Genomic DNA, 12,363 nt, shown 5'->3' with positions numbered 1-12,363 from the left:
TATGGAGCTGTGGTCAGGAAAGTCTTTACTAATAGGTCATTTTTGGGCTGGGGCCTAAGGAGAAGAGGTAATGAGTGTTGTACATACCCTAGGGATGAGCATGTCAGACAAAGGGCCTGGAGAGTGTAAAGGCCCAGAGGCAGAATTTTGCTTGGTGTGTTCTAATAAAAATTTAAAAAATATAAAATGTTTTTACTTTTCTAGGATTAGACCGAAACAAATTAATAAATTTGGCCTATTTGCTTGGAAGTGATTATACAGAAGGAATACCAACTGTAGGTTGTGTTACAGCCATGGAAATTCTCAATGAATTCCCTGGACCTGGCCTGGAACCTCTGCTAAAATTCTCGTAAGTTCTTTCTTCATTTCTTTAACTCAGGTGTTTATGTAAATACCCAATTTAGGGTGCCTGGGTGGCACAGTCAGTTAAGTGTCTCACTTTCGGTTTTGGCTCAGGTCATGGTCTTGGGGTTGTGGGATCACGTTGGGCTTCATGCTTAGCGCTCAGCATGGGAGCCTGCTTGGAATTCTCTTCTCCCTCTGCTCCTCTCCCTAGAACAGGCAGGCACACTCTATTGCTCTCTCTCTCTTTCTAGTAGGTTAATAGATCTTAAAAAAAATACCCAGTTTAAAACAGAACTATTACTTGCATCATGGCCTGTCACAAATCACCAGAATTGATAGGGTTACCAAATTTATTTTCCCTTTTCTAGACTTCGGTGAAATCAGAGACAATTTGTTTAGAGGCACTAGGCTTATCCTAGTTCAAGGGTACATAGACTAGTCTGTGGGATTTCATAGGCAAGTGGAGATATCATTTCATTCATTCAGAGATTGAGTGAGTAACTGCTATGTGTCAGACGCCCTGCTAGGCTGGGGTAGGAAAGTTGACTAAGCTGTAGGCTGCATTCTCAAGGAGCTCCACGCTCGTGGGGAGCCAGAGAAGCAAACACATTCCTGTACTTCCATGTGTTGAGGGGCTGAGAGAGGGGCCAGAAGGGGCATGGAAATAGAATGTTAAGAACTTTACCCTGGGCCCTGCTGTCCCTTTGTTGCTGCATGTACTCTGATGTGTTTAGTGCTGGTGCATCCCGCCCGAACCCACCATTCCGCTGCCCTTGGGGTGCACTTCAGTTAGGAAGGTTCTGGGACAGCGGTATTCATGAGGATGTCTATGGAAGGAGTTCTGTCTTAAGGTTGGTCCTCCATGGTATTTTAAAAAAATTGGAATGTAAGTCACCTACCATAAATTTCACAGTTCAGCGGCTTTTAGGCTACTCACAAGGTTGTGATGGCACTTTCTAACCACCAACTTGTCATGAGATACTATTTGGTAGGAGTTGATTTAATGATTCTTTGAAGTTCTTTCCCGTTGTATCTCCTGTGTCTGAAAAATTCTCAGATGTTCTGGTATAAGAATCAGTTACTAAAATTAAAACTTAAGGGACGCCTGGGTGGCTCAGTTGGTTAAGCGGCTGCCTTCGGCTCGGGTCATGATCCCAGGGTCTTGGGATCGAGTCCCACATTGGGCTCCTTGCTCAGCGGGGAGCCTGCTTCTCCCTCTGCCTCTGCCTGCCTCTCTGTCTGCCTGTGCTCACTCTCTCTGACAAATGAATAAATAAAATCTTTAAAAAAAAAAAATTAAAACTTAAATGCAGAAGTGGTCTTAATGTTTGCTCTTCTCCAGCTGTAGCACACATACCAATGTATTTATTTTATGTTTTCTTTATCTCTCTCCTCATAATTTTCATATTATTGAGGAAATAATACACTGGCAGTAAGTTATTGGGTAGCTCGTAGGTCATGGTATTTAAATAACTTGAAAAACTACAAATAACTTTATTGTATAAATAATAATAGAAAAATTATGAAATATGAATTAAAAAGATGGTTACAGTTAACATTTTGGTTTATATAATTTTAGACTTTTCTATGCATCATATACGCTTACATTATATTAAACATATATATGTATACGTCTTTACTCATGCAAGTGTGTATTGTTTCTTTTTTTAAGAACGGGATGATGCCATATACTTTTTATGTTACCTGTAACTCATGTGGTGATAGAACAAGGCATACTACCAACAATGTATAGATGAGTAACAGTTTTGAATGACTCCATAGTAGTCTTTTGATGTATCATGATTAATTAGTCATATGCCTATCGTTATTTCTGTTTTTTAAGTCTGAACAAACATGATATGTCTTCAGAGACATATCTTTGGGTTCTTATCTGATTATTGTTTTAGGATAAATGGTATTTAGATTTTCAATTTGATATCCTAAATTTTCTTGTTTGTTGAAACTTTGCATTTCTGGTAGAGTGAATGCCTACTTATGCCATATTTCTTTTCTCTCAACAGTTGCTCATTTGTTGTTAGTTGAGTGGTTTACATTTTAGCCATTTCTGCTCTGGCTGTCCAGCTGGTGGCTGGCAGACAGGAGCCGCCGGAGCCGTGCATGGCTCGGGAACGTGAAGACAGATGCACGGTTAGAGAGCAGGGAGAGAGGTGGAAGAGCAGTGAAATTAAGGCTGTTTCCTTGCTTTCTTTTCTGCTTTCCCTTTCCCCTAGTTAGACTCTGGCTCGTCACCCCCCTTTAAGGTGGAGCTACGCTGGACCTGCCCGCTGAATTCAGCCCAGCTGTGTTTGGTTAGGCCTGCACAGTGCGCTCGTCTGTGGAGCCTTCACTGTGAATTGACTACCGACATTTAAATTAGGGGAGATTTCATAGAACATTTTGGATTCTCCTGGGGGAAGTGAGATCTGAAAACACTGGGCCCAAATGTTCAGGTAACCCTGAAAGAGCTGGGACAGAGAACACAGTCACCCCACTGACTTGGCCAGGGCACAGATCCTTCAGTCCTAGCACAGTCGCTCCCACTCCCTGTCGTGTCCCCCACAGCTCAGCTGATCGGCAGATGCCATCTTTCATCTTTATGACAGTGCGGGGCCCTCCTGCTTTGTGGAGAGGGAGACTCTCAGTGCGATGAATGCTCGGCATGTTGTGCTGATCGTCCTCGCTGACAATCCTGCTTGCTTGTCGCGAAGATGGAAATTCAAAAGAGAGTAGGTGAGAATGATAGGTGTTCTCTTAGTGCACTCCTGGAGACGGTATTGTAAAACTGATGGAAGATACATCTGAGTTCCTTTTTTGCCTTTTGATGCTGCAGTGAAGACTGCAGTTAGTCTTTTATAATGCTAGGTGGCGCTCCTGCATCGGTGAGATGAGACAGCAAATCTGAGTCTGTGTCCGATACCCCCGAGTATGTGAAGCAGAGCAACGAGAGAGAGAGAGAAGAGAGAGAGAGTTTTGTTCTTTTTAACGTTTCATGAATGCATTGATTAGTGAGGGTTTTCTTTGTTTTTAACTTTATGCTGTTCATTCTTCCTAATTGTATTTATTTTTCTGGTTAACTCTTGCCGCATCATACACCACTTTAAACCTCAGCGGCTTCCAGCAGTCATTGGTTTTGCCTGTGAATCTGCAGTTTGGCGAGGCTGCGTGGGCGCCTCTCGTCAGGCTCCGTGTTTGCTGGGGGCAGCTCAGCTGGGCTAGAGGATCCGCTGGTGAGGGACCACGTGTCTGGCCAGGGGTGCCGACGTCAGCCCGGAGCTCAGCCAGATCTGTGGGCGGGGCCTCGGACCCCCTCCATCTGGACCCCCTCACCAGCTGGAGCTTCGTCACAGCATGTCAGCTGCTTCCGAGGCAGATATTCTAAGGTTCTGGATGTGGAAACGGCAGGCTCTGAAGACCGGACGCAGCTTCCCTTCCTCCATCCCAGAGCCCGCCCCGCTCAAGGGAGGGGACGTGGGCCCCACTTCTGGATGGGAGGCGGAGCACAGAATGTGCAGCTATCTTTAATTTGCCATAGTAATTTCTGCTCACAGTGGAAAAACTGAAAAAGTAATAAAATATAAAGAAGAAAATGAACAGTTGTATCCTTGCTTAGAACATTGCCTAACACAGTAAAATAATAGTTGTCGTTGCTTTTATTATTTTAAATTGCTTTGTCTGTTTTTTCTTTCTTTACATATATGCATCTTCTCCAAAATCGAGACTTTACTTTCTGTAGAATCATGTTTTGCGTTTTTAAGATATAACATGATGTTCTTGGTATTTTTACATATTATTAAATATTCTTGGGTCTATTATTGTAGTGGATTTGAGGTAAATGATACAGATATTTGACCTCATTTCCAGGAGCCCCAGAGAAGTTGTGGGCTCTGAGGGTGATTCTCAGGGTCTGACCACGCCAGTGCCAGCTGTGAAATCTTGAGCAGGCGGTGACTTGTGCTTGGGGTGGGTTTCTTCTGTGGGGTAAGGCCGGTGGTAGGACTGAGCTCGAGTGATGATTGGCATGTATGACAGCTGACACGGAGCCAGGCGCAGAGTAAGCTTGCAGTCAGTGTTTGCCACGGTTACTCTGTGGCTTATGGGATTTGTTCTGGGGCTTCAGTTTATACCTTCCAATCATGGCTGTTTATCTGCAGCACATCTGCCAGAATGTCATGAAGTCTCGTCTCCTTTGCCTTATAGAGAGTGGTGGCATGAAGCTCAAAAAAATAAGAAGATAAGACCTAACCCCTATGACACCAAAGTGAAAAAAAAATTGCGCAAGCTGCAGCTCACACCTGGCTTTCCCAATCCAGCTGTTGCAGACGCTTACCTCAAACCTGTGGTGGATGAGTCCAGAGGGGCATTTCTGTGGGGGAAGCCGGATCTGGACAAAATTAGAGAGTATCCTTTTACTTCTTAAAGCGTAAAGGAGCACTGAGCCAAATAATGTGTTTTGTTTGAATCATAGGGAGCACTTGGATCGGTTTTTTCCTAATACTTTGTTTAAGATGCTCCTTTTTCTCTCTCCTTTGGGTTTTTTTTTTTGGTGGTAAAATAAACATAACAAAATTTATCATTTTAACATTTTAAGTGTACCATTCAGTGGCATTAAATATTTTTGTATTGTTGGGCAACAATCACCAGTCACTACATCCATCCCCATTCTTTTCATGTGAAAAGAACTGAAGCTCTAGACCCCTTAACAACTCCCCATCCCCTCCCCTCAGCGCTTGGCAACCACAAGTCTACTTTCTGTCTCCAGGGTTTTGAGGACTTGAGTACCTCATACCAGTAGAATCGTTCAGTACTGGTCCTTTTGTGTCAGGCTTATTTCACTGAGCACAGTGTCCTCAAGGCTCATCCATGCTGTAGCACATGTCAGAATGTCCTTCCTTTTTAAGGCTGAATAATATTCAGTTGTGTGGATATACCACATTTTGCTTATCCATTCATCTGTTGGTAGATACTTGGGTTGCTTCCATGTTTTAGCTATTATGAATAATCTCTTTAGAGTGGAGAGGATCTTTATTTGAAATAGGTAGTGATAAGCATGCATAGATACAACCATGTAATTAATACTCATTCTGAAAGGATGGAAGAGATGATTAGTTTTATTCTTTATTTATATGTTCCTTTATGCATATTTAAATCATCATTTTGATAGATACTTCAATGTTTGCAATAGTATTAGTCCTACTACAGTTTTTTTTCTCTAGAAGTATGTATGATATCTGAAATTTGTTTTTATTCTAGGTTAACCTTTTCTCAGAGTAACGAGTCTTTGATATCCTAAAATGAGAGTTGGATATGTCTTATCTTAGAGGACATTGAACAGGAGACACTGCCACAGGATTATGTTGCAGTAATTTGTTTTGTCATTCTGTTCTCTTACCACTTTATTCTTTATAAATATGAAAATCTTTAGAGATACAGGGAATGGAATTATGGGTGAGTTTTTTGCACCTTTTTATTTATCACTTGTTTAAATATCTTTAAAAACATGTAGAAGCCTTAACTGCCTGCATATTTTGTCAGCGTTATTTTGGGTGGAACAGGACGAAGACAGATGAGTCTCTGTTTCCAGTATTAAAGCAACTGAACGCCCAGCAGGTAATCAACTCTTTTCCTAAGTTCAGGGTGAGGAGTGAACATAGAAAGACTGCCAGTGGCAGCTATTAAAGATCCTTTACTCTTTTATTTTAGAGCATATAAAATACATTTTAAAGTTACTGCACTTTTAGATAAGAGAACAGAAGAAAACAGAAGAAGGGGAAATGGCACTTTGTCTTCATTTCTCAATTTCACTCTTAGGGTTGGACTTCAGGGTCTGTGAGTGTTTATTCTGACTTTGAAAAAAACAGGCTAATAATGGAATGCATACTGAGATGTTTATGGTTGACTATTTTAGTTTTTCAGAGCTATTTTCCTTTAAAAAAAAGTTCGGGAAGTGTCCAGTCCAAAGCAAATCCTGATCATTAAATTCTCTTCAGGTGCAAATGCGCCTTCATTCTATAAGTGAATCGTCATCACTATGGCACATTGGTAGGAGAGATTTTTTTTTAAAAGATTTTATTTATTTATATGACAGGCAGAGATCACAATTAGGCAGAGAGGCAGGCAGAGAGAGAGGGGGAAGTAAGCTCCCCACTGAGCAGAGAGCCCGATGCGGGGCTCGATCCCAGGACCCTGGGATCATGACCTGAGCTGAAGGCAGAGGCTTTAACCCACTGAGCCACCCAGGTGCCCTGAGGAGAGATTTTTGAGGAGAGATGAGGCCTTGTATGGCTCTGTCCTGTGAGGTGGGTGTAGGTAATTGTGTCTTGCTTTATCTGTGAGTATGTTCCTACCCCAGGAACAAACTCCAAAATATATGTACAGGTAAACCACTTAGTAGAAATCAGACCATATCCTATGAAGTACATATATTTAAACCTATTGTCATTAGGTTTTGTTAATTTAGAAAAAACATAAAACTGAGGTGGATGGCCTTTCTGAAAAAGTCTCCTTTGCTTATTTGATGACTTTCTGTAATGTAGCCATTGTATGTCAATAGCCAAGGAAAGCTTATTGGCTTCGTGACTGATTACTCCTTAATTTCAGGTAAGTTTTTTTGTAATATGTTTCTTCCTTTACATTAAAGAAGTTAATATAAATTTATTTCCCCAAAATTAGGAAGTGAAAAAAGTGAATTGAAATGATCCATTATTTACTTTTTCTGACACAGATATTAACATTTAGCTTTATTTTCTTTTATTTCCCCCCTCCTTTGCACATATATTTGTTATCATACATAAATGCAATTTGATCTAACTCCCCCCTCGTACTTATTACATAAGACTCTTTTTTCTGTATATTGCATGGTTTTCATAGTTTCAAATGACCAGATTACATTGCATCAAAGAGATTTCACTTACGGGTTCAGTTCACTTAAGTGGACCCCTGATTTTCAGGTTTTCATACGTAATGCTGTGATGAACATTAGGCATAAAACTTTCTTCACATATAACTATTATTTTAATAACGTCTTGGTAAAAGTGGATTTGCTAAACAAAGGGCATGACCATGTCCCAGTATGCAGTGTGGTTGCCTTCTCAACGTACCACACGATGACCATGTTTTTAAGAGAAGAGAAGAGTGGAATTTAGAAACAGACCCCATGAAACTGTGCTGCTCCAAAAGAAGATGGCATATTTGGCTACTGAAAAACACCTGACCGACTCTCTGGGTGCCTGGGAAGGGGGTTTTTATTGGAGATGTGGACGGAGGGCTTCAAGTCTGATGTAGAAAATAAAATTTATTCTCAGTAAATCCTGGGGGAGAGATCTGGCTTTTGAGAGATGAGGAATACACATTCTCTGAAAGAGTCATCCAAAGCTAGTGACCAAGGTGGAGAGCTCTTTGATTTGCTTCAGAAAGTTGACTGACTGGCCTGACTTTTTTTTTTTTTTTTATTATTTCATTTCATTTTTTTTAGACGCAGCTCCGAATTGATTCTTTCTTTAGATTAGCTCAACGAGAGAGACAAGATGCTAAGGGTATTAGGAGCCAGAGACTTAACAGAGCTGTGACATGTATGCTGAGAAAAGAGAGAGAAGCAGCAGCCAGCGAAGTAGAAGCAGTGTCTGTTGCCATGGAGAACGATTTTGAGTTCCCTGATAAGGCAAAAGGAAAAACCCAGAAGAGAAGCATAGCAAATAAATGGAAAGAGTCATCAAGCCTGAAAAGAAAGAGGCTTTCAGATTCTAAGCAAGAGAGTAAATGTGGCGGATTTCTGGGGGGGGCCTGCCTCTCGCCGTCCTCTGGGACCTCTTCAGGGGAGGACTGTGAGTGTGTGTCTTCAGTGAACGTGCCACAGGAGAGGGCGGCCCCAGAGGTACCCACTAGCCGCCCGGGTCTGCAGAGCGCAGCGACCCCTGCTCCTGCCAGGGACCAAGATGCCAGCAGCAGCAGCTCTAGTGATGACGACGGAGGGAGATTCGCACCAGTGCTGGTGACCGCCAGATCTGTGTTTGGGAGGCGAAAGGGGAAGCGGAGAGGTGCAAGAGGAAGAAAGGGAAAAAGCCAATTAATTTAAAAATCATGTATTCTCCATCATCGGGTGCAACTTAACGTCTCGTAATGAATTTGTCGTGAGAAAATAATACAATTAAAAGCATTTGCCCGATTTTTGTGTTGTGTGTTTTTTTAAACTGGATGCAAAACTTTCCCACGTGTTACGCTTCTCTAGTGTTTTATGTGTCATTGACTATTTCCTTGTATTTAGTCTTTGCTGGTGTTTCTATTATCGTACAACGTCTGATGCTTTCTGCATTAACAAAAAGAAAAAAGGATTTCTGTTGATCAGTAGTCACTGTCAATCAGCATTCCCTCTGACTTTCTGACCCAGATGAGAAGGGATATATCCGAATTTCTTATTCTGTAAGAGTGGCTGTTTCCCACACCTACATGAAGTCCTGCCCCCTGCTGCTTCCCATTTTTCCTCAGGGTCCACTTAAAAGGACAGCAGGAGGGAAGCTCACTGCCGCAACAGACTTTGAAGCGTATGTTTGCTGCGGTTATAGCAAGATAATTAGGAAACCTAGATGGGGTGCGTGATTTCCCCTGTGAGCATTAAGCAAATACGGAACCTCTGTCCCGTAATGTTTGTCTTTTAAAATACTTTAGCTGTCACGAGCTGACTTCTGTGTAAATGACTGCGGGGGCTCAGGGCTGTGGTTGAACCAGGGTCGGCGGGCCACTGTTAGGAGCGCCTTCCGGGGCTTGGTTATTGTTAACGGAGACGTTCGTTCCGAGCGGCCTAGCCTGGGTTAGTTTATTCTTCCTCCAGCTCCCACTCAGAACAGCAATTCCCAAAGTTCTGATTGCTTACAGTTACGAACAGCGTGAGGAGATCGTTGCCAATTACCTTGAGCTTGGGTTCTTTGGCCTTCAGAGCGACGGTCTACCCAAGTCTGTGTCTTTTCTGACATCTTTGGTATTTCCATCTTTACTGATTTTCTTCCCTCCACCTCCAAATAATTGAAAATCTTCCGTACGCCCCCCTCCCCCCCATGAATACTAAATGCAGATACCTTTCAACAACCTTGTACTGACTGCTGGATGCCTCTTTTTAGGCTTTCATTTATATTTACTTTTCAGCCCAACTTCTCAGATACTTGGTCTATAGCTTTGCTTTTCTTTGCTTTTTTTATTTATTCTTTCCTAATTGAAAATATCTCCTCTGTTTGTACCAGTCTTCTCTAGCAGCTTTCTTCTAGAGTTGACAATGACTTCCATGTAAATAAACTCCGATCTTTTTTTAATGCTGCTTCTCTCTGGAGGTATTTGAAGCAGAACACTTTTCTTGGGGGGATGGAGTAGGGAGACATTAACTTTTTCATCTTATTCTCAATTTTCAAAGCTTCTTATAATTGGGAGTTTTCTGCATATAAGTTTGTAAGTAATACTCTTGTTGAGATTGAATTGTGTTGCCTTTCATAGACAGTTTACATTTGTTTTGCACTACACTAGTTGGGTAAAGGCTAAGCTGCTTGTAGCAAAGAGATGTTCATATACAATGGTCTACATAAGCTGGGCTGGACCATTATTTATCTCTTACTCAATAGGCTGGCCGGTCTGAGCTGGTTAGGCAGCTGTCCACCATGAGGTCATTCAGGGTCCCGAGTTCAGCCATCTCCTAGGCTGCTGTCTTGCTTGAATGGTCTCGGTCATTGCTATATCTGCATTTCAGCCTGCTGAAAGAGGAAAGAACCAAAGCCCTGGCAAGCAGAATGTCCTTTGTTAAAAATCATTTCTCCTGTTGGACTGAACCGAGCATATTCTTCAGAGTATGCTAGGAATACACCGCGATGTAATTTCTACCTGGGCCATGTACCCGGCAAAAGGAAAAATGGATATATAGCTTGTGCCATAAATATAGTATTTATAGAACATTTTGATATTTGTCTTTTTTTCCCTTAACCCTCTGACCAAGGCATATCCTTTTTTACCGTTGAAGAAACAAGCTTGGAGATACTGACTTAACCAAATTCATCCATCTAGTAGGAAAGTGTGACCTGAACCCAAATCCTTTTTTTTCCCCCTCAAATCTTCTTCTGTAACCCAGGGTGCAATTTTACCTATAAAATAGGTTGCCTGTTTAAAACCATCAGCAGCAAAGTAAATTTATCACTATTCAAAGAGAGTTGGGTACTCATGGGTATGGTGTAGGATGATGCCCATCATATACTTTTTCTATACAATTATCTTTCAGCTTACTAATCTTTCTTCAGCTTTCTCTACCTTTGCTGTTAAACCCATCTGTTGGGTTCTTTAGTTCATGTATTTTCAGTTCTTTTCTCTTGACTAATTTTTATAGATTCGAGTTTTTCGGTGTAATTCTTGTCATCTACTCTTTTTCAGTATCTTCATCACAGTTACTTTAAAGTGTTAAACAATTCCAATATCCGGGTTACCTGTGGATTTGTTTCTGTTTTGTTTCTTTGTGTGGTTAGTAAACTTGGAGTGAATGCTGAACATTGTATATAAAAGATTGTAGCTATTTTGGATCTTCCTCTGTAGAGGATTCCAGAAGGTACTCTGCCAGGCAGCAGAGGGAAGATCACCTGACTGTAACCAGGACCGAGTGGGTTCAAGGCTGGCTGGCGGTCTTTGTAAGACTTTTCATGTTCCCGTTTTTCCCCCTTACTAAAAAAAGTAGTTTTTCAGGGGTACCAGCTGACAGCTGGGGTGTTTCTTACTGTGAGCTTTGCTCTGCTTTCAGCTACTCTTCGTTGGAAAATCAGCCTCTTGCCCTAACATCTTATTGAGTAAATGTCTTGAGTGAAGAGTCGGTGCTGAGTGTGGGGTTTATTTCTCTGTGCTTGCCGGGATCTCGGGCTCCCAATTCCTGGCAGCCTTGCCAGCTCCAAACCCCATTCTTTGTCTTCCCAGTTTTGTGCGGTCACCTGAAGTTCTGCTGGCATCCTTCCTTGTTGTCTTCCCTTTGGCTTCTCAGCCTCTTTTAAAAAAAAAAAAATTTTTTTTATTAACATATACTGTATTATTTGCCCCGGGGGTACAGGTCTGTGATCATCAGGCTTACACATTTCACAGCCCTCACCATAGCACGTACCCTTCCCAATGTCATAACCCAGCCACCCTCCCCATCCCCCTCACCCCCCAGCAATCCTCAGCCTCTTTTTTTAAATCAATAATCAGCAAAAACATGGAATTCTTGGCTGCCTTGGCAGCTCTCTCCTGACCTCTAGTGTGTATGTATAGTATGCTTTTCTAGTTCTCAGAAGCACAGGTGTGCTATAAGCTACTTACAGGTGGAGACAGAAGTCTATGTACTTTTCAAACAGTTAAGTGTAACTGAAATAATCATTGTCTTGTCAGTTTAAGTGATCGATTTGGGGATTCTGCCTATTAAGAAATCTAGCACTGAGGTTTCATGATCTTTTAAATAACTCCTTGAAAAAGACAGGTAATTTTTATTCACCAAATGATTCTCTATTCTTGTTTTAAAGAAAGCCAAAATAAAGAGAATGTACTCTGCCCAGAATTAATTGCCTATGAATAATAGTTTTCATTGTTTAGGATTTTGCAGTTTGCAGAGTGTTTTTTTTTTTTACTTACCATATTCCTTCCACAAATATATATTGAGTACCTTTTATATCCCTGTTTTATAGATGAGGAAGCCAAGAAGCACATTAAGTAAATGCCTAAAATCACAAGCAAATTTAAAATCAAGCTCCCAGACTGCTAGTCCTCTCCAATATGTTAACGTGACCTCAAGTCAACTTTGTATAAAGTATTTCTTAGAAGCTGTACCTACTCTTCTCTAAGTTTATTTAACTTTACAATATTGCCCAATTTTGTTACCTGTAATAAGTTCTTATTAAGGACATTCTCAGTGACCAGGGAGATTTATACGTGCTCTGAGATGCAGCCATGCGTGTACACGTGCAAGTATCCAGGTAACAGACACCCTCGGCCCAGTCCTAGTAGGAAGGAATTGTAATTTGATGCCCGTGCCCA

The 12,363-nt window shown here is 41.5% G+C and overlaps 1 protein-coding gene across 1 annotated transcript in view; it reads left to right on the top strand.

Moving 5' to 3' along the window:
* Positions 1-8,505, top strand: part of LOC308339556 (DNA excision repair protein ERCC-5-like) — a 29,571-nt gene extending 21,066 nt beyond the window's left edge. Inside the window, exons 12-15 of the mRNA XM_080798344.1 lie at positions 205-349; positions 4,543-4,743; positions 5,868-5,952; positions 7,817-8,505. Of these exons, the coding sequence (XP_080654470.1) occupies positions 205-349; positions 4,543-4,743; positions 5,868-5,952; positions 7,817-8,416 (1,031 nt within the window). The 3' untranslated portion in view covers positions 8,417-8,505. The remainder of the gene's footprint in view (positions 1-204; positions 350-4,542; positions 4,744-5,867; positions 5,953-7,816) is intronic.
* Positions 8,506-12,363: the final 3,858 nt, after the last annotated feature.

The sequence above is a fragment of the Martes martes genome (genome assembly GCF_963455335.1).
Source record: "Martes martes genome assembly, chromosome: 3".
Taxonomy (NCBI): domain Eukaryota; kingdom Metazoa; phylum Chordata; class Mammalia; order Carnivora; family Mustelidae; genus Martes; species Martes martes.
This window is presented reverse-complemented; position numbering and strand designations above follow the sequence as displayed.